The sequence below is a fragment of the Lipophrys pholis genome, assembly GCF_963383615.2.
Source record: "Lipophrys pholis genome assembly, chromosome: 3".
Taxonomy (NCBI): Eukaryota; Metazoa; Chordata; class Actinopteri; order Blenniiformes; family Blenniidae; genus Lipophrys; species Lipophrys pholis.
In genome coordinates, this window is record NC_137627.1 from 35862789 (window position 1) to 35885137 (window position 22349).

At 45.9% G+C, this 22349-nt stretch overlaps 1 protein-coding gene across 1 annotated transcript; it reads left to right on the forward strand.

The window, feature by feature from the left end:
- Positions 1-3379: 3379 nt before the first annotated feature.
- On the forward strand, positions 3380-21514 carry LOC308107030 (transient receptor potential cation channel subfamily V member 1-like). The gene is made up of 15 exons (XM_080459124.1): positions 3380-3800; positions 6812-6963; positions 8232-8384; positions 8449-8586; positions 9353-9657; positions 10892-11068; positions 12185-12340; positions 12408-12503; positions 12584-12654; positions 15344-15509; positions 15598-15664; positions 18290-18621; positions 19165-19289; positions 20040-20134; positions 20886-21514. The coding sequence occupies exons 1-15, from the start codon at positions 3661-3663 to the stop codon at positions 20966-20968; spliced, it is 2256 nt and encodes a 751-aa protein (XP_080315250.1). The 5' UTR covers positions 3380-3660; the 3' UTR covers positions 20969-21514.
- Positions 21515-22349: the final 835 nt, after the last annotated feature.

Consider the following 22349-nt stretch of genomic DNA (forward strand, 5'->3'; position numbering starts at 1 on the left):
CTCTGAGTAGAAGTAGATCTAATTACTACTCATCCTTAATAGAGGAAAACAAAAACAACCCTCGCTTTCTTTTCAGTACTGTAGCCAAACTGACCAAGAACCAAAATAGCATGGAGCCCACCATTCCTATCAATATATGTAGTGAGGACTTCATGAAGTTCTTTCAAAATAAAATGACAAGGCTTAGGGATAACATCCATCAAACCCTACCATCCGTTAGCCCCATAACAGAGGAACTGGTTAAACCTAACAGTCATCTGGAATGCTTTCAGCAAATACAACTAGTCCAACTAAACTCCCTTATTTCTTCTGCTAAACCAACTACTAGCCTGTTGGACCCAATTCCTACTAGAATTCTGAAAGAGGCACTGCCACTAATCAATAATTCTATACTCGCAATTATTAACCAGTCTCTATCAATAGGCTATGTGCCCCAATCCTTTAAACTAGCAGTTATTAAACCTCTCATTAAGAAGCCAAACTTAGACACAAGCCTTCTCTCAAACTACAGGCCCATCTCCAACCTTCCTTTCCTGTCAAAGGTTCTGGAGCAAGTAGTGGCTAAACAACTCCAGGATTATCTGCAGGAGAATAATCTGTTAGAGGACCTTCAGTCCAGCTTCAGAATGAACCACAGTACAGAGACTGCTCTGCTAAAAGTTACTAATGACCTTCTAACGGCCTCAGATAGAGCTCTTCTATCTGCTTTACTTCTTCTGGACCTTAGTACTGCATTTGATACTGTCCATCATAATATACTCTTAAAGAGATTAGAAGATGCCGTCGGCATTAAAAACTTAGCCTTAAACTGGTTTAAATCATATTTATCTGACCGGTTCCAATTTGTTCATGTAAATAACAAATCTTCAATGCATGAACGGGTCCGGTGTGGAGTACCACAAGGCTCCGTCCTCGGACCCATATTGTTTAATCTCTAGATGTTACCACTCGGAAATATTATTAGGAAACACAACATTAACTTTCATTGTTATGCAGATGATACTCAGCTCTATTTATCAGTTAAAGCCAATCAGGCCGACCAACTTGTTAAACTAGAGTCCTGCCTCAGGGACGTTAAGTCCTGGATGTCTATCAACTTCTTAATGCTCAACACATCCAAGACTGAGGTTCTAATCCTAGGTCCTAAAAAGCTCAGGGATTACTTTTCAGACAGTCTGATTAGGTTAGATAATATTACCTTAACCTCTAACTGTGATATTAGGAACCTGGGTGTTATTTTTGATCAGGATCTGTCCTTTATGTCCCATGTCCAACATGTCTCCAGGACAGCCTTCTTCCATCTAAGGAATATTGCAAAAATGAGAAACTTCTTGTCCTTCAAAGATGCAGAACAAATGCTTCCTGCCTTTGTGACTTCGAGATGAGATGATTGTAACTCCCTAATGTCAGGATGTCCAAACTCCTCTGTTAGGATCTTCCAGCTAGAGCAGAACGCTGCTGCAGGTTTACTAACCAGAACTGGAAGAAGAGAGCACATCTCCCCAGTCTTAGCATCCTTACACTGGCTTCACATCAAATCTAGAATAGAATTCAACATCCTTCTGATCACATCTAAAACTCTTCATCACCAGGCTCCGTCCTATATGGAGAAACTTCTAGAAGTGTCTCACCCTCCACGAGCCCTTGGCTCTGAGGATGCAGGACTGTTGGTAATCCCTAAAGTCCTTCAAAGTAAAAGAGGAGGCAGGAGTTTCAGCCATATGGCTCCTTTACTCTGGAATCAACTAGCAGCCTCGGTCCGAAGGGCCCACACCATTAGTTTATTTAAGAGGAGACTAAAAAGCTTCCTCTTTGATAGAGCTTCTCATTAGGAATAAAATAGGAGCACTAAGTTGAGCTGCTCTAGGCCTAGACTGCTGAGGGGATTTCCTCTCTCCCGTTAAAGGGAGGAACTCTACATTTGGAGCTTCTGTTTCTTGTCTTTCTTTCTCTCTCTCTGTGTAACAACATTACTGGAGCCACCAGATACTGCCGCTCTCTCCCTGTCCTATCCCATGTACTTCTCCCCCCAACCGGTCAAGGTGGATGCCCCCCCCCCCCCCCCCCCCCCCCTTCCAGAGTCTAGGCTCCGCCCCACGCTTTCTTCCTGAAGAGGGACTTCTTATGAACTGTTCTTCCTGAGAGGGAGTTTTTCCTGGTTTCCACTGTTGCTTGTTCCATCTGCTGCTCTGGAAGGTTTAGTTGGGTTCTGTTGTTCTCTATCATTGTAAGAGGCTCTGAGGTGTTTGTTGATGTGATTTAGAGCTTTACAAATAAAATTGAATTGAATTGGAGCAGCTTAAATACATCAGTGATCACAGACTGGTGCTCCTCTTTGGCGAGCCGCTCTGCCAGCCACACACTGCTGCACACACACACACACTGCTGCACACACACACACACACACACACACACACACACACACACTGCTGCACACACACACACACTGCTGCGCACACACACACACTGCTGCACACGCTGCTGCACACACACACTGCTGCACACACACACACACACTGCTGCACACACACACACACACTGCTGCACACGCTGCTGCACACACACACACTGCTGCGCACACACACACACACACTGCTGCACACACACACACACACTGCTGCACACACACACTGCTGCACAGAAAACAGAGGAAGAGGAGCATGAAACAGTTTAGTGAATGACCACTAACTCAGTGTCTCTCGGTCCTAATTTGAACTCTTTAATACTGATATTAGATTGTGAAATCTGCCTCATATTGTTTGTGCATCATTTTGAAATGTCGTTCTGAGTTAGCAGTTTTTAGTAAAGCCAGACTGGCAGTACAAGATAAAAAATACTCCCCCTCTCATTCTGGATGAAAACAAAAGGCATTCATTTTCTTTAACTCCTTCCTGAAGCAGTGAAAACATTCTGAGCTGACTGAACGGTTGACAACGTCACAACAAGACCAAACCTGTTGTACCTGTGCTGCTCGGCCACGAGGCAAGAGTTTGAGTAGAAGACAAATAAACCCATTAAAGACATCTACGGCAAACCCTTTGTCTGGTTGAAGCTCTAATCACACACACACACACACACACACACACACACACACACACACACACACACACACACACACACACACACACACACACACACACACACACACACACACACACACACACACACACACACACACACACACACACACACACACACACACACACACACACACACATCACTCAGAGCTGACAGCCCCGTCTCAATATTATATTCAGTTTAATAAGTATTAAGTGTAAAAACGGTCTTGTTTTGCTTTGCTTGACATGTTTTGTCATGCCTGAATGCAAAAAGAATAAATAAAGAGTAAAAATAAATAATGATGAAGTGTTACGATGCAGCCGCAGAAGGAAAAATCTCTAGTTCTTCACACCAACCTGCCAGAACGCAGAGAGTCTTTCTATTCTCTGGGAGCGTTTGGTTGATGGACTGTGTGCAGGAGGAAACCTGCGTCTTTGGAAGCAGCAGCCAGGTCTCCAGGGGGGTGGAGCTTCACCCAGGTAACAACACCTGCCCCGCCTCAGAGCTGCACCCGACCTTTGATCGAAACCCTACACCTCTCCACACACCTCCACCTGAATCCTGCCGAGCCGATGACAAGTGGATCGGCGGCAGGTGAAGATGGACGAGAGAGACTCGGCGGAGCAGGAGGAGAGCGGAGGAGACCTGGAGGGAGGAGAGAACGGTCTGGAGTGGCTCCTCATGCAGGACAGCTCCGACACCACTCCCGTCCCCATGGACACCAACATCTCCTTGTCCAGGTAACGCTCTGACTTATTCCCACAGGGTTCCTGGAACGGCGCCCAGCGGAGAAGCCGTGTCGCCTCTTGGGTCGGTGTCGGGTGACACTTTGGCACGTTTCAGCTGCACAGGCGTGGCCCGGCTGAACGCCTGCGTTTGTTGACGGACCGGTCCGGATTCACTCCTCACAGCTGATTCCCACTTAATCCCACACACTTTTATCTGGGGCTCAGGATTGTTCCTCATTTCAAGTTAAATACTGAACATCCCTGGAGAAGCGCAGCCTGGGGAACGTTAATGTCAGCTTCGTTCTGGAAGGTTTATGTCCAGGATGTCAGAGTTTCTAGTCAAGAAAAAACACGTTACAATATTTCTTAGAATATCAGGACTTGTGATGGTGGATTGATTTGACCTGTAGAGCTCATTTAATGTCCACTACCACACTGGTGCAGATGAAATAACAATCGTGAGTAAGAATCATGGATATCTTTGTTCTTGGCTCTTTGGTCCAACGTCACAGCGTGAGACCGGTTCAAGGACGGTCGTTGTCATGGCGACTAGAGAACCTGCGATGAAATTTTGACAGTGTCAGATATTTGTGTCGCTGCTGTGACCTGCATCAACCAACTGACCAATAGAAACGACGTAGTGATCAGCGCCACACTGGAGCCAAACACAAAGAGATGCTCTGTGGCTACAACGGCAAAATGCACCAACAAAAAGGGCGAATGGCCCCAAAGCTCACCGGAATTTCTATACAAATGAATCTATGAATGAATCTTTCCAGCGGAAAAGACAGCAAGGTCCCATATTAGGCCCTTGCCAAATTAGAAGAAAAGTTATCCGGCTGTTTTTGTGAAAATTGACTTTAAGTGCTGAAAATGGCTATTTTCAGAATAAAAATGGCCGCCATTTAAAATGAAAGAATCTACAAACATAATGTTTGGATGGTACTAATGGCAAGGAGACATATTATGCCCTTGCCAAATTAGAAATAAAGTTATCAGACTGTTTTTGAGATATCTCAATAAACGGAAATTGCTAAAGACAACAACGATGCATCGTACCAATAGATCACGGCGTGATGCAGCGTTTCCAGACGGACAAAAAGTGCAAGGATGGAACGGGATGGTCCGGTACCCTTCGGGTTTCAACCGCAAGAATTGTGGATGGTACAGACAATCCCGCTCCAAAGGTGGAGGCTTTTCCACCACCCTTCCGTCAGGGTACTCAGGACCATGGAACGGGTCTGGTTTTGAGGAGCCGTTTGCTGATTGGTCAGAGATTTACTACCCGCCCTCAATGTTTTAATATGTGGCTGTATGAATCCTCTGTTGCGTCGCGTCACATCAATTTTGCGTCGCATCACGTCGCATCACGTCGCATCACGCCGCATCACGTCGCATCACGTCGCATCACGCCGCATCACGTCGCATCACGTCGCATCACGCCGCATCACGTCGCATCACGTCGCATCACGTTGCGTCGCATCACGTGAATCAGTTTGGGGCGCAACACCGGCCGGCGTTCGCTCTCTCAGAACCAACATGGAAGTGACAGCTGCAGCTCTGTGGCTGCAAAAAGAAGAAAACAACTAGTGCAAAGTGAAGATGTAAACAACAACAGGCTGAGACTATTGTTGCAACGTCACATATCTGGTTATGCTTTGCCATACCGCTCCGCTCCGCACCGCACCTTACTGCTTCGTACCGCTTCGTACCGCTCCGTACCGCTCCGTACCGCTTCGTACCACTCCGAACTGCTCCGAACCATGCTGTATCACTGCGTACCGCTGCGTACCACGCCGTACCACGCCGTACCACTGCGTACCGTGCCGTACCACTGCGTACCACGCCGTACCACTGCGTACCGCGCCGTACCACTGCGTACCGCACCGTACCACTGCGTACCGCGCCGTACCACTGCGTACCGCGCCGTACCACTGCGTACCGCACCGTACCACTGCGTACCACGCCGTACCACTGCGTACCGCGCCGTACCACTGCGTACCGCGCCGTACCACTGCGTACCGCACCGTACCACTGCGTACCGCGCCGTACCACTGCGTACCGCGCCGTACCACTGCGTACCGCACCGTACCACTGCGTACCACGCCGTACCACTGCGTACCGCGCCGTACCGCTCCGTTCCATCCCTGCACTTTTGGTGCGGTGGAAACGGAGCTTTAGAAGACAGCTGAGTAGAAATGTGGCAGCAGAAGTCTTTTTTAGGATTTCTCTCCAAACACATAAAAGCCACGAGGCGAGGCTCCGTTCATGCTTCACTAGTTTCTTTTCACGAATGGACGCCGCACATTTTCTTCTTGTGTAATCACTTTGACACACGTACATCGTAGTCACGACTCAGCTCATTTTCATGGTGCATTCAGCACACAGCAAACTACGTGGTGGCCAAAGTTTATTAGATTGATGTAGTACAGTGAAGCTACCTGGGAACTTATTGTTAAAGTAGTGGTAGTAGTAGTATAGTAGAAATAGTTGTAGTATTTTTATTTATTCATTAATGTTTTTAATCTAGTTATTATCATCTCAATACTATTATTAACACTGAAATATGCACAAGATGCTGTTTTACATTACTAATTATTTTATAATATTATTTTGATGAGTAGTAGTAGTAGTAGTAGTAGTAGTAGAAGAAGTAATAGTATTTTTTATTTAATAATTACTTTTGTAATTTTTACTATATTTATTATTTATACACTATTATTCCAACTGAAACATGTACAAGATACAATTTTACACTACCATTTATTTTATATTATTATTATTATTATTATTATTATTATTATTCTTATTATTATTATCACTATCAGTCGTAGTAGTAGTAGTAGTATTTATATTTATTCATTATTTTGTCATTTTTACAATATTTATTATTTATACACTATTATTAACACTGAAACATGTACAAGATACACAGGAGAGAGAACTTTTGTCACACTGTGTAAAAGAGAAACCCAAACACTGTAGAATGTACCCCGGTGTGTGAGAGTGTGTGTTTGTTGCAGCCCGTGCAGTGTGGGCGTGGATATCAGCGGTCCTGCGTTCAGCAGGGAGCTGCTGTTCAAAGCTGCTTCCCAGGGAGACGCCGCTCAGCTTCACGGCCTGCTGGAATACCTGCAGCTCACCGACAAGAAGCTCACCGACCCCGACTTCACAGGCCAGTCACTCCGTCGCTTCACCACAAACCTCCTTCTGGGATTATTCACGTGAACTCACAATGAATTCCTCACAATAGAGGGTGAAAGTCTTTTCACTTCCCTTATGGTTGGGACAAGCATTTGTGGGATGAGCAGCAGAGTCCAGTTTGTGGGTTACGAGCATCCAGTGTGTAAATATTTAAAATCCTACATTTTCCTAAGACGGTTATGTATAATCCCAGATAATCCATTCTAGTGAAAGTGTATTTTCGTGATTAGTATTGTTTGTTTTGGATGAACTATATTTCACTCAGTGTTCACGTACAAAAGGTCAAATGTTTAAACAAAGAAGTCTTACTGAGGCGGTGAAAAACAAACTGACAGGACAGAATGATCACCAGAGTTTGTGTGACTCTAATTTTCCAGGTTATAAGATATGAAGTCACATGTTAATGTAACTGCAGTACTTCTAACACACTGGTAACTAGTTACTTTAGTAGCAGGAGTAACTTAGTTACACTTGCTAAACCTGGAATTCAGACTATAGAGCATCTTCCTCTAACATCATATTATAGAGCATCTTCCTGGTCTAACATCCAGATTATAAAACATCTTCTTCCTCTAACACCCAGATTATAGAGCATCTTCCTCCTCTAACATCAGATCATAGAGCATCGTCCTCTAACATCAAATTATAGAGCATCTTCCTTCTCTAACATCCGGATTATAAAACATATTCTTCATCTAACATCAGATTATAGAGCATCTTCCTCCAACGTCAGGTTATAGAGCTCCTTTCTCTGCTAACATACAGATTACAGAGCATCTTCCTCCTCTAACATGCGGATCATAGAGCATCTTCCTTCCCCGACATCCAGATTATAGAGCATCTTCCTCCTCTAATATTCAGATTATAGAGTATCGTCCTCCTCTAACGCAAAATTATAGAGCATCTCCGTCGTCTAACATCATCTTATAGAGCATCTTCGTCCTCTAACATCAAACTATAGAGCATCTTCCTCTAACACCCAGATTAGAGCGCATGTTCCTCTAACATCAGATTATAGAGCATCGTCCTCCTCTGCCACCCAGATTATAGAGCATGTTCCTCTAACACCAGATTACAGACTACAATAATACAGATATGTGGCCATTATTAAAACTACTTTAAAAGAAGCCATTAGTATTGTGAACCAAGGATTAATGTTTAGTAACTTCTTCTCAATAACGTAAATGATCGATCGATGTGATAAGAAACCAACAAGATGTGAAATGTTTGTTATTTTAGACGAAGTAAACGGGAAAACTGTCCTCCTGAAAGCTTTGCTCAACCTGAAACACGGAGAAAACGACACCATCGAGGTGCTGCTGGACGTCGCCGAGAAAACTGGAGATCTGGAGGCTCTGATCAATTCCTCTTATAAAGACCCATTTTATAAAGGTGAGGGAGGCGGGGGTTGCCCCGGCAACAACGAGCGTCAGTCTTAAGGTGCGTCTGCTCTCAGGTCAGACCGCCCTGCACGTGGCCATCGAGAGGCGGAGCTTCAACCTGGTGAGGCTGCTGGTGCAGAAAGGAGCCGACGTCCAGGCCAAAGCCGACGGGAAGTTCTTCCAGAGGAATGCAGGAGCCGGCTTTTATTTTGGTGGGTCGTTTTCACTTGACAGTTAAACCTGATTGTAAAATGTTTTGTAAAAACTGTTGCAAAATGTAACAAGTTGTTACAAATTGTGACATTAATACATAATGACTTGAAAATGTATTACATTGCTACATATTACACCAATATTACACAACGCGGCGCTACACGGTGTGGTAAAATGTTCTGGATGTAGAGTTGTAAGTCTGGTAAACTATTGCTTCAGTGACGGTGAGTCTTCAGACCCTCCACAGGAAAGACAGGCTCGCCGCTCTGCTGGTGTCACTGCACAAGTTCAGGATCATCACCTTAGTGTTCGAGGTGTGAGCAGCTTACACCTGGAAAGTTTCCATCACAGGTGAAAACACACCGAAGCTCCAGACTAGAGAGGTTAAAACAGAACCCGACAGTCCAGCTCACTAACGACTGTCTAGACTATTTCTCTTGTAACCTCGTTACTATATGAGCCCCGTAGCTCATTAACATGTGGGAGGGCGGAGTTACGTGATGCACCTGAACGCATCACTCAGCTGCTGCCTTTAAAACCAGAGCAACATGGCGGCTCAGACACAAACGTTCTCTGTTCTTACTGAAAGAGTTCAGAGAAATGTCTCCTTGGAGGTTCTTGTCCTCAGAGGTTCCCCTCCTCTCCTCAGAGGTTCCTGTCCTCAGAGGTTCCCCTCCTCTCCTCAGAGGTTCCTGTCCTCAGAGGTTCCCCTCCTCAGAGGCCAGGTTCTTCTCTACATGTTCTGTACCGCCGTTGGTCTTCCAGGCGAGCTTCCTCTGTCTCTGGCCGCCTGCACCAACCAGCCGGACGTGGCGTCTTTCCTGATGGAGAACCTCCACCGGAGAGCCAACGCCTCTGCCCAGGACTCGCAGGGCAACACGGTGCTGCACGCCCTGGTGATCGTAGCCGACAACTCCGAGGAGAACACCCACGACATCACACACATGTACGACCAGATCCTGGTCCAGCACCACAGACTGCAGGGGAAAGGAGGCCAGCGCCTGGAGGACGTCCACAACCAGCGGAACCTGAGTCCACTCAAACTGGCCGCCACGCTCGGCAAGATCGGGGTGAGTCGGCTCTCTCTGCAGCCTCACTGGAACTTCAACGCCGGTGTGAACATTCACCATCACATGACTCGGAACGCGGCACAGAAACGACCCAAATCACACGTCTTTCATATTGAAATGAAAATTGTCTTTTAAGCAGTTTCCTCTTCACAGTTTATATGTTCAAGCTCAGTTCTTGCAGGTTTTTGATGCATCGATCAGGAGAAGTAACGCTGTGGACTTTATACTACTGTAAGAACAAGTGAAAAATACTAAAAACTAACTCTGTACTAAGCTCAACTGTCTTTGAGTATTGATTTTAAAGTACCCTGGTGACTAGAAGACGTCACAGAGAACTGAACCTTCAGCATGTTCAGACATTCCAGAGCAGAGTTGGTGTTTCTGTTTTTAATGAAACGTTTTAAAAAGTCTCTTTGTTTTAAAAAGTTTTTCTGGATGAATTCTACTCCCTCAGCCCAGGATTACTCTCCTTTGTTTCCTTCCTCACAGTTTCTTCTTTGTTTTTCTCACAAGTTCCTCACAGTCTGAACTCCTCCTGCTGTTTCTGAGGCACAGTTCATCAGTTCGACTTTAAAGGGGTCATGTTGTCTGGTTCTCCTCCTCCTCCTGGTCTGGTCGCTCCACAAACCTTCAGGATTCAAAGTTTATTGCCCCAAATCTGGCTTTTAAGAAGCGGTGGGGAAATAACAGAGCGATAGAAGTATAAAAGAAGAAGAAGAAGAACTCAAGCTCCTCCTTGATTTTCCTCCATTTGAATATTGGATCATAGGAGCTGCATTAAGAATCTGCTGTGTCTGTGTGAGCTGGACTGGCTCCACCCACACATGCCCATCTTGGGAAGAGGAGGAAGTACTTCCTCTCGTGGTGCCATGTGCCAGAGCAGAGCTGCCTAATTGTGGGAGGAGTCAAAGGGAGGGCCTACCTTGATTGGGATTGGCTAAACCCCCGATGACACTATATAGGGTTTGATTTCTGATTGGCTGGTTGGAGCAACACACTTTTTAAAACCTGAGACACACTTCATGACCGTCGATTATTACTGTTGGAAAACCTTTAGGATGTGAATTTTACTTAATATAAGCCCTTCAAATAATAACTTGTCAGGTAAATGGAGGCGGAGTTAAAAGTGAGTCCACCTTAAAGAGGTGGTGTGTTAAACGTTGAGGTGTAGTTTAAGGATGTTGGTAGTTGGTGGATGAAGAGAGGCTGACCCTCTCCTCCCTCGTGCCTCCAGCTCTTCAAACACATGCTGGAACGGGAGTTTGTGGACGTGGAGACGAGGCCTCTGTCCAGGAAGTTCACCGAGTGGGTCTACGGGCCGGTTCGCTCCTCGCTGTACGACGTCAGCTCCGTCGACACCAGCGAGGAGAAGTCGGTGCTGGAGCTCATCGTGTTCGGGAGTGAAATACCGGTGAGACACACACACTGTCACATGACCTGCACAGCCAGTTCACACCCACACAGTTCACACCCACACAGTTCACACCCACACAGTTCACACCACCACGTTTTCAAGTGAAAAACTTTAGTAGTATTTTGTCTGTTTACACAACAACAGGGCTCAGATTTCAAGGTGGAACTTTTTGAAAACGCTCAGGTTCTGTCTCTGTGAATTCAATTCATTTCAATTCTTTCTGGTAACTTTCTGGTTCGGATGAGAGGATGGAGGAGAGATTGGAGGAAGGATACCGACTCTGGTACAGGTCGGGGTGAAGATGGCAGAAACTCTGCTCCTGCTCCTGGTCGCCATAGTAACTAGTAGTTCTGCACATGCTCAGTAGAGACAATCAGAACAAAGTTTCCTCCGTGGGGTCATGTCTCCCAGTCCTTGTTCTCTTTTATTTTGACAGTCATCGTAATAACAATCTAACTTGGTGGTTTTGTTTTGACAGTCACCATAATGACAAACCAACTTGGTGGTTTTATTTTGACAGTTACCGTAATAACAATCTAACTTGGTAGTTTTATTTTGACAGTCACCTTAATAACAATCCAACTTGGTGGTCTGTCCACTAGAATGTTCTCCTGTTGTTCATGTTTAGAGCTCATTGTTCTCTGCTGTGTGTGTGTGTGTGTGTGTGTGTGTGTGTGTGTGTGTGTGTGTGTGTGTGTGTGTGTGTGTGTGTGTGTGTGTGTGTGTGTGTGTGTGTGTGTGTGTGTGTGTGTGTGTGTGTGTGTGTGTGTGTGTGTGTGTGCTTTCAGTACTAAAACTAACAACAGCACCAACTAGTGGACCTAACTACATCTTTTTTTTAGCTGTTGGTGCAAAATGGCAGCCAGGCCTCCGTCAGCAGCCCCAGGGCAGCTGTGGCTACAACGTAGCTTAGCATCACTGGAGGGACTGGTGTGAATGAATCATGGTCTCTGGATGCACTTTGAGTCAGCGTGAAAAAGTGATATATAAATCCAAGCCATTATTATTGTCCTGCTGCTGGGTGACTCTTCCTAGGATCAGCTTTAACTTCCACCTCCAGACAAACTGCGTTGCTCCGTCGCAGTTCAGTGATTTCAGTGTTTTCCTCCTCAGAACCGGCCGGCGATGCTGCAGATCGAACCTCTGCGGAGTCTCCTGGAGGAGAAGTGGGACAAATTCGCCTCCAAACTGCTCCTCTTGAACTTCGTGGTTTACATGATCTACCTGGGCATCTTCACCACCGTGGCCTTCTACAGGAAGGAGGGACAGGTGAGGCGAGACCTGAGATGTTAAATGCTGTGGTGGGATACTGACGTGAAGTGTGTGCGACCCGCAGCCGCCGTTTCCCATCGAGGACGTCCCGCTGGACTACCTGCGCTGCGCCTGCCAGCTGCTCAGCATCCTGGGAGCCGTCTGGTTCCTCTACAAGTCGGTAAGGAACTGAATCGGACTCGCCGCTAAAACACAACACACCGCTGCATGTTTTAATTCTTTTATCTTCTAAATCCTCAGATTACTCATTTCCACATGAATCCTCCAAAGCTGAAGGCGTTATTCATGGATGGATTCAGCGATATTTTGTTGTGAGTCTTCACAGGAAGTTTCATTTTTAAAGGTCCCATATTGTACAAAACTCTCCTTTCTTCTGGGTTTCTAACGGTCACGTGTTCCTGCAGCTGCTATGAGACCAGAAGTGAAGAAAGTCTGTCGATTCCCTCACTTTTAGTGAAAGTGTGCTCATACAGGCCAGGCAGAGGTTTTCCCTTCATGACATCACGAGGGGGAAACAACCCCTCCCTCTGGTGGTGAATTAGTTCAGGATCATATGGAAACCCGGAGCCGTTCCTGTTACAAGTAGCTGTAGCAACACGTACGACCAAGCTAAGCAACAATATTTTTAACTCTTCGTCTTCAGGAGCTTCTTCCTCTGGGTCTCGTTCTGCTTCAAACTGGTTGAACGACGGCGTTTCTACGAGTCGTAGCGACTCGGGGACTTGGCACCCCCAAGAAATATATACATGTGTTTTTGTTAAAGCAGGATATTTCGATTTGTTTCTGTGTGAATACAGTGGCGGCTGTGGTCCGAGGAGCACAGGGGATTGTGGGATATGCTTCCGCCTTTCGGTTGTTCTGTTATTGTTGATTATCATTCCTTATTTATTCTTATATCTTTGTTTTATTTATTTAACTAGAGTCTCTTGAGCAGTAATCCTGAGCAGTCATTCCTCTGTGGCCACTGCCGGCGCTACAGCTTTAAAATCCAGTGTCTGGTTAAGTTCATTAATATTATTCTACAAACAGTGCAGCCGGATTCAGCCAGTAGGGGGCAGCGCATGAATTCACCTTTGAACTTACCACTTCCTGTTATTGGGAGCACTTTACTCCTGGTGACTGCATAACGTACAGACCCAGACGTGCAGGAGGGCGGAGGAGAGGCGTGACTTTAAGTAGCCGGCCTGTAAACCTTTCCTCTTCATCACTTTGGCTAAATATCTTGCGTATTGTGTTGCATAATAACGTTTTAAATAGCGGAGGTGAGGTGAGCACATATCAGAAGAAAAAACTAGAAACTAGAAATCCCTGAATTCCCCGTTACTGAAAGATGGAGCTCCCCCATGGTGCCAGCAAATAAAACAAAAAACTCTGGCGCCTCCACTGGTAACAAGAGACCTAAAGGGTCACCAGATAATATGGAAACCATTTCATCTGAAACACTGGAAAGCTCTTCTACCCGGGGGCTTTTCCACCAGAAAGAACAAGGTTCTAGTTCTGGTCCAGGGCCAGCCTGAGCACCAGTTCTTTGTCTTTCCACCACCAAAGTCCCGGACTACCAGGGGTTGAACTGGTGCTAAGCTGGCCCCACTTCGTTGCTGGGCCAGAGAGGAGCCAGACTGGGGCCCGACGCGTCATCAGCTGGGGGCGGAGTTATCTCTGGAGTTATCTCTGGAGTTATCTCTGGAGGTATCACTGGAGGTATCTCTGGAGGTATCTCTGGAGTTATCTCTGGAGGTATCACTGGAGTTATCTCTGGAGTTATCTCTGGAGTTATCACTACCTACAAGGAGGAAGCGAGGTTTAACCGGCTTTCTGAAAACTACAGGAACACGGAGCCCCAGAGTGGTTATAGAGAAAAAGATAAATAAAAATACGCATGGGAACGATATAATAAGTCGTTCCCTGAAGTTAATAATACGAGGGAACGGGATTATTTAATCTCGAGATGCTGCAGAGCTCCACCTGTCAGTCAGCTACGTCAGATATAATTTAGAAGCAGTTTTCCATTGTCGTTTATTTTTCACACTTTTCATGGTGACATGATTCTAACTGACGTCACGTCCAGGTCTTGTTTCACCTTCTGACCGCCGGCTGAGGTGCTGCAGCCGCTGAGCAAGGCAGTGTGAGGCAGCAGGGGGCGCTCTGCTAGGAGACGCTCCACAGAACTTCTTTCTAATGAAGCCAGACTTCTGGTTCCTCAGGAACTACTAAACAAACTACAAACTACTGTAAATGAAACTTGGAGTTTTTAGAGCTAAAATGAGTCTTTTAATGGCTTCATGTGAAAGAGAACTTTAATCAGAGTGGTTACCTAGGTTACCATGGAAACGGCTGTAGAGCAGCGTTCTATCATTCTACACCTCCATTCCTCCATGTTGAAGCTTTTGATTCAGACACGTCCAGAAATAAAGTGAAAGGAGCAGAAAGTCACTATGGAATGTTGGAATGGTGAAAAATAAGACCCAAGACCATTCAGGTTATATTACTTCCCCTCTATGTCCACTCTGGGACTCTGGACTAAAGCAAGACGGACGTGAACAAACACCAATAGAGACCAGAAGAGACGTAATGTCTTCTGGCTCTTTGGTGCATCAGAGGTTCAGGTCAGACTAGATGGAGCGACCCGGACTAAACCATTGAATCCAGTCCGTCTCCTGGTTCCTGGACGAGGCTGTCAGCGCCAAATTGTTGAAATCAGTGACGTGTCACGTTTTGGAGTGACGCAATGACGTAGCTCTCACTTGGCTCCGCTGACGGTGGAAAAAGAACCGGTTCTTTGGTGGTTCTCATATAAGAACTGGCCCTAAACTAGAACCTGGTTCTTTATGGTGGAAAAGTCCTACCTGAGGCGGGCCTGGAGAAACACAACACCGCCTGTTCTCAGTGGAGCCACTAGAGGGACTTTTACACTGAAGCTCAGCACCAAGGCTGATTTTGGGGACATGAACTTTGACCTCTGATGTGACGTGGTTGAAAAGCTGTGTAATTTGGCTCCAGCTTCCTGCAGGCCTCGCTGCTCCTGGTGGCTGCAGTCTTGTACTGCTGTGGCATCAGGGAGTACGTGGACCTGTCGGTTCTGTCCCTGGCGCTGGCCTGGATGAACGTGCTCTACTACTCCAGAGGCTCCAGGCAGATGGGCATCTACAACGTGATGATGCAGCGAGTGAGAGCCTCAGCATTAACAGTCAGGACGAGCATTCGGACGGACGGATAGACGGACTCACATCTCCACTCTGTGTTTCTCCGTCCAGATGATCTTAGGAGACTTGCTGCACTTCCTCTGCGTCTACAGCGTCCTGCTTTCTGGATTCTCTGCTGGTAAGACTTTCAACCTGCGGAAACACAAAGATGAAGATCAAACACGTAGATGATGTTAAAGTCTTTTAATGTCAACATTTGTTCTTCCAAATAACTGATTATTATTTGATCTTTTCTTCTCATTTACACCAGCTGTGATCAATGAAAACTCTGTGATTGGTTTAGCCTGTCCGACAAAAATACACTAACGATTAATAACTAAAATAGTCAAACTGCATCAAATCTCAATCACTTCCAGGACATTCGGACTCAAACAAACTCCAACACTAAACAAATGAATTATCAAAGAGGAAAATGTGCACAGCGCCACCTAGTCATTAAACCCTGAAACAAACCAGGTGTCAGAGGAAAGACGAGACGTTTGTTTTGCTTCTCAGTGAACCAGAGACCAAAGAAGACAAAACGCTGAGAAATCATTTGTTCACAGCCAGAAACAGAAAGTCGGTCTTACCTTTGCTGTTTTGTGACGAAATGTCTGATTTGAGAGAAATAAAGTGGTTTTAGTTCGTCCAATAATTCTGTTTCCCTCCAAAACTGTGAAACGTTTGATTGCAACTTTCTTCCATTGACAGTTTTCTCTGTCATGAACCACTGCAGCAGCACTTCCTGTTCCATTGTCTCAGTGCATTCACTTCTTTGTAATTAAAGAATGATGTGAGTGGGCGGGATTATGGTACCACAACTGAATTCTATTGGTTCTGGCAGTTTGACAGAGGTGTCAATCAGCAGGATCGGCCAATCAGCTGCTGAGACCAGCTGTGTGTCTGTGGCAATCAGCTTTAGAGCAGAACAAGTACAGAGACCTGCTAGATTTAAAGAAATAAAACACAAATCTGTTGTGTTTGCATGTAATGGGACACCAGTAGTCACATATATGGAAAATATGTAGTTTGATTACTGAGAAATATAAAATGTCTCTGCTTCACTCTGTCACAAAACTGCAGAGAAAATAATCAAATCCTTCCTTTATGAAGTCATTTGGCATTTTATTGCAGCGGGGCACCTCAGACTTGCTGGTGAGACGGGGAGGAGACCTCTTAGGGGCTTTTCCACCAGAAAGAACCAGGTTCTAAGGTTCTAGTTCTGGTCCAGCTTTAGCACCAGTTCTTTGTCTTTCCACCACCAAAGCTCCGGACTACCAGAGGCTGAACTGGTGCTAAGCTGGTCCCACTTTGTTGCTGGGCCAGAGCGGGGCAAGAGAGGGGCCAGAGCGGGGCCAGGACGGGGCCAGAGCGGGGCCAGAGAAGAGCCAGAGCAGAGCCAGAGCCGGGCCAGGACGGGGCCAGTGTGGAGCCAGAGCGGGGCCAGAGCGGAGCCAGGACGGGGCCAGAGGAGGGCCAGAGCGGGGCCAGAGCGGGGTCTGACGCATCAGCTGGGGGCAGAGTTATCTCTACCTACGAGGAGGAAGAGAGGTTGAACCAGCTTTCTGAACTCTATAGGAACACGGAGCCCCGGAGTGGTTCTAGAGAAAAAAATAATAATAACACGAGGGAACGATCTAATAAGTGGTTCCCTGAAGTTAATAACACGAGGGAAGGAGATCATTTAATCTGCGATGGTGGAGCCGTGGTTCTAGAGCTGCAGAGCTCCTCCTGTCAGTCAGCTGGTGGATCTAGAACCTAGAACCAGTTCTTTTCAGGCTTTTCATGGTGACATCATTGTGACTAAGTTCACCTCCAGGTCTTGTTTTGCGTTCTGACCGCAGGCTGAGGTCTGCATGAGGCAGCAGGGGGCGCTCCGCTATGAGACGCTCCACAGAACTTCTTTCTAATGAAGCCAGACTTCTGGTTCCTCAGGAACTACTAAACAAACTACAAACTCCTGGAAATGAAAACTTGGAGTTTTTAGAGCTAAAATGAGCCTTTTAATGGCTTCATGTGAAAGACAACTTTAATCAGAGTGGTTACCTAGGTTACCATGGAAACGGCTGTAGAGCAGTGTTCTATCATTATTATTATTATTATTATTATTATTTTCTCTATGTCCACTCTGGGGCTCCGGACTAAAACAAGACGGACGTTAAAAACTATCAATAGAGCGACGAGGAGACTCAATGTCTTCCTGAGGTTCAGGTCAGACTAGATGGAGCGACCCGGACCAAACCACTGGGACAGTCCATCTCCTGGTTCCTGGATCCTGCCGGCGCTACGTTGGTGGAACCAGTGACGTGATGAGGTGGTTCTACTGGCTCCGTTAACGCTGGAAAAAGAACCTGTTCTTTGACGGTGCTCATTTAAGAACCGGCTGTAGAACTAGAACCTGGTTCTTGTAGGTGGAAAAGCCCTCCCAGTGTTCGGGGGAGAAATGGTACTCCAAACCAGCCAATAGTAGAATAAAGAGGGTTTCAGGTGTTTCCCACATGTGACTGAGGAACATTTTCATCATTTGTCTTCCAGATGTTTCCACCTCTTTTCCAGGCTTTTGGTTCCTCGTCACAACTTCTAGTCACATGTTGAATTCACAACCAGATAAAAATCCACAGAAGGTGGATGAAGGTTTAGAGTGAATCAGGACGTCTCAGCGTCCAGTTGAGTTCTGGATGTTTTTGTAGGTTATAGCATCTAACCTTCATTTCCTCCTCCTCCTCCTCCTCCTCCTCCTCCTCCTCCTCCTCCTCCTCCTCAGCCATCATTGCCCTCATGGACAGCTCCCCGCTGGCAGTGAGCAAAACGAACTCCACCGGAGCAGCAGGCCTGGGTTTGGAGGCGGAGCCTCTCCAGTGCCAGAAGCCGAGTTTCAACAACCTGCGCTACACCATCCTGGAGCTCTTCAAGTTCACCATTGGCATGGGAGACCTGCAGTTCACCGACCACGTGGAGTCCAAGGAGATCTTCTACATCCTGCTCATCAGCTACATCGTGCTCACCTACATCCTCATGCTCAACATGCTCATCGCCCTGATGGGCAACACGGTGCAGAAGCTCTCCGAGCAGAGCGAGAACATCTGGAACCTGCAGGTGAGGGAAGACCTGAGCTCACACACATAGAGGAGGGTGAGGAGAGAGGGGATGAGGAGGGGGAGGGAGATAAGGAGGGTGAGGGGGTGAGGGGATGAGGAGGGGGAGGCGAGTGGGAGGTGAGGAGGCGAGAGGGTGAGGGGATGAGGAGGGTGAGGGAGGTGAGGAGGGTGAGGGGGTGGGGAGGGGGATGAGGAGGGTGAGGGGATGAGGAGGGTGAGGGAGGTGAGGAGGGTGAGGGGGCGAGAGGGTGAGGGGATGAGGAGGGGGAGGCAAGTGGGAGGGTTGGGAGGGTGAGGGAGGTGAGGAGGCGAGAGGGTGAGGGGATGAGGAGGGTGAGGAGGGTGAGGGGGCGAGAGGGTGAGGGGATGAGGGGATGAGGAGGGTGAGGGGGTGGGGAGGGGGATGAGGAGGGTGAGGGGATGAGGAGGGTGAGGCGAGTGGGGGGGTTGAGAGGGTGAGGAGGGTGAGAAGGTGAGGAGGGTGACAGAGGTGAGGAGAGTGAGGGCAGCCTCACTCATACAGACATGTGGTTGTCCCCAGAGAGCCGTCACCATCCTGGACATGGAGAGGACGCTGCCCAGCAGGCTGAGGAGGATCCTCCACTCCAGACTGTCCAGGATGGTTTCTCTGACCATCGAAGACGAACAGCACCGCAAATTTCTCAGGTCACACACCTGCCTGCTCACTAGTCTGCTCACCTGCCTGCTCACCTGTCTGCTCACCTGCCTGCTCACCTGTCTGCTCACCTGTCTGCTCAGCTGCTTCACTGATACAGAATGTGTAAAATAAATAATAATAATAATAATAATAACTAATATATATATCAGTAAGAAAAAATAACATTATTATTATTATTATTATTTTAATGTAGTTGAGTTTTTCACTATCTAAAAAAATTAAAAAATATAACATCAGTTGAAACTTTGAAAAATGATATAAAAATCACATTTAAATATTATTATTTTTTTATAAAAGTCAAATAACTTGATGAAGTAAAAGGATAATATAATATAATATAATATAATGTAATATAATATAATATAATATAATGTAATGTAATATAATTTCCCACATGGGGAGTCAGTCGTCACAGCAGCAGCTCCACATGGTACATATAGTTAGACAGTTCAGATAGATGCACTTAAAGAGACTATGTGTATATAAATAGATAATTACACAGAAGTAAAGGAGACCAAGATGGGAAATACATAGTAGCAGCAGTAATAGCTACAATATTTACAGTATTACAATATTCAGTGTTCAGCAGTAAATATATAAATTCTACTGAGACAGTAAAGAATTTCCCTCCAGATTAAAGGAAGTTTGACGACAGGTGAACTTAGATTGGTGGAGGTTTGCATGTTTCCTCTCGGGGAGTTAGAAACACTGGAGATCCAATATTGATCTGACTTCAGGGTGGAGGAGATGAACTGGAGACAGTGGAGGTCCGAGCTTCATGTGATCAGAGAGGAAGACCCCGAAGATCACATGGCTGAAGAACCTCCTGCTGGTTGGTACACACACACACACACACACACACACACACACACACACACACACACACACACACACACACACACACACACACACACACACACACATAAAATATTTCAATATTCCATTAAACGTGTCACCTCAGCTTTTCCACGACTAATTTTATTTTATCAAACAATAAATACGAAATACAGAAATTTAAGTTTTTAATGAAAATGAGCGACAGAAGAGTGATGAGGAAACTTAATCACAATTTTAAAAAAGCTTGAAGCTTTTCGTTTCAGATGTAATTGAAAAAACAATTTACTTTTTTAATTGAACCTTTATGGTTTTTTCCAGAGACAATGTAGAATAATGAACATTATTATAAATGATCCAGCTTTATTTTAGGTTAATTCTCTTAAATTCCACATATTTAATTATACACGTCTATTAGAAGATACTACTGTACTTCCTCTCCTGTCATGAAATGAAGTGTTTTTCCATTAACAGGAACATACAAACAGAAGATGTGTGTGGATGTTTGAGCTCTTATTTTGAAAAGATGGGATAGCAATTAAGCTTGTCCACTGAGATCAATTCTTGTTCTTATCCAGGACTTCTGCGTTTACATTTTAAAATACACTCACCAGTATTTACTGACTTTTCTTTTACAGTAACATCATAACATCGGAGTACTTCTGTATTGTAGTTCTGCCTCATCTAGAAAGTGAAAGATGTTCGGGGTCGTAGAGGCGAATGTGTTGTGACTGAGTGTGTCTCTGCAGGGAAGACGTTTAAACTTCGCAGGCTCCTGAAGACGATCCAGTCCAGACGAGGACGACGACTTCAGGCCGCGGCTGAACCCTGAAACACCCAAACCTTCTTCATCGCTCCACACTGTCCCCTGATTCTATTATACATATGTCTATAGATGGATGGATGGATGGATGGATGGATGGATGGATATATAGATAGATAGATAGATAGATGATAAAAGACAAACAGGAAAATTTAGCTTAAACCAAATCTCTTGATATTAAAAGGTACGTTAAAAGAGATTGTTTTGATGACTTTGTTTTCATCCTCCACTCTTCTCATAATAATGAAAACCAGAGTTTGACTGGTTTTATGAGAAGATCACTGTGGGGGGGTCTACACACACACACACGTGGAATATGTGCAATAACTTCCACTGTCTCTGTTTATTTTATTTATTCTGTTTTTACTTATTTATTATTGCACTGGATTTTATCTCAGGGACTTTTTAATTGTGTTTTTATCATCGACCCTCATCGAACTTTCATTCTGTAAGTGTGTCTTTGATGTAAATTGTCAGAATACCAATAAAATGATCTATCTATCACAGGAGCCAATAAAAGACACGACACATTGAGAGCTGTGTGTTTGCAAACTTTATTTTGGTAAGGGGGGGAATGTTTGTGCAAGACGTTTTATTCCTGAAGGTTCGGCAAAAACTGGAACATCACATTTTCACAAAGCAGCGAAAGTGCCCTCCCCCTCCTGTCCACCAGGGGGCAGCAGCTCCCACGGGCGGTGGGGGGAGGGCACCTGGTTACTTTGGTCAGTGCGTCAGCAGCAAACAGTCCACACGGTGGCGCTCTGCAGCACTTCACACAGCATCAGTAGTCACTCTAAGTAGCTTGGTCCCCTGGGAGGTACACACACACACACACACACACACACACACACACACACACACACACACACACACACACACACACACACACACACACACACACACACACACACACACACACACACACACACACACACACACACACACACACACACTAAGGCCCAGAGGAGGCACTTCATATCGAGGCAGTTCAGCATTAACGTCTCCCTCCCTCCACGGTGCGTTCAGGGACCTGGGAAACAGGAACGTTACGAAGTGGGAAAGTCCCTCTTCCGAGTTGCACGATAAGAAGCAAAGACGGCGAGGCTGACGGAGTCCGGTCATTACAACGGGATTCCTCCGCTCGATGTCAATCACCTCCGCTGTTGGTTGAACACCCGTCGTGCTGCGTTCGTGAAACTGGGAACTCAGAAGGTCGCCGGTTGGGAACGTCGATGTGGCTATGTTCCCATTTTAACTGCGATCGCGGAACGTTTGGTCGATTAGTAAAAGAATCCGTCACGTCGACACGACTCTGGGATTTCTCCGTTTTTCCCAGCTGTTCTAGGAATTCCCGGCTCTTTGACTCGTGGAGAAAATACAGCCTGACGTT

Excerpts from the sequence above, each read along its gene's own strand:
- LOC308107030 (XM_080459124.1), top strand. The coding sequence starts at position 3,661 with ATGGACGAGAGAGACTCGGCGGAGCAGGAGGAGAGCGGAGGAGACCTG. Across the intron at positions 12,341-12,407 it reads TCTACAGGAAGGAGGGACAG|CCGCCGTTTCCCATCGAGGA; the intron begins GTGAGGCGAGAC and ends TGCGACCCGCAG. Across the intron at positions 19,290-20,039 it reads CAGCACCGCAAATTTCTCAG|GGTGGAGGAGATGAACTGGA; the intron begins GTCACACACCTG and ends ATCTGACTTCAG.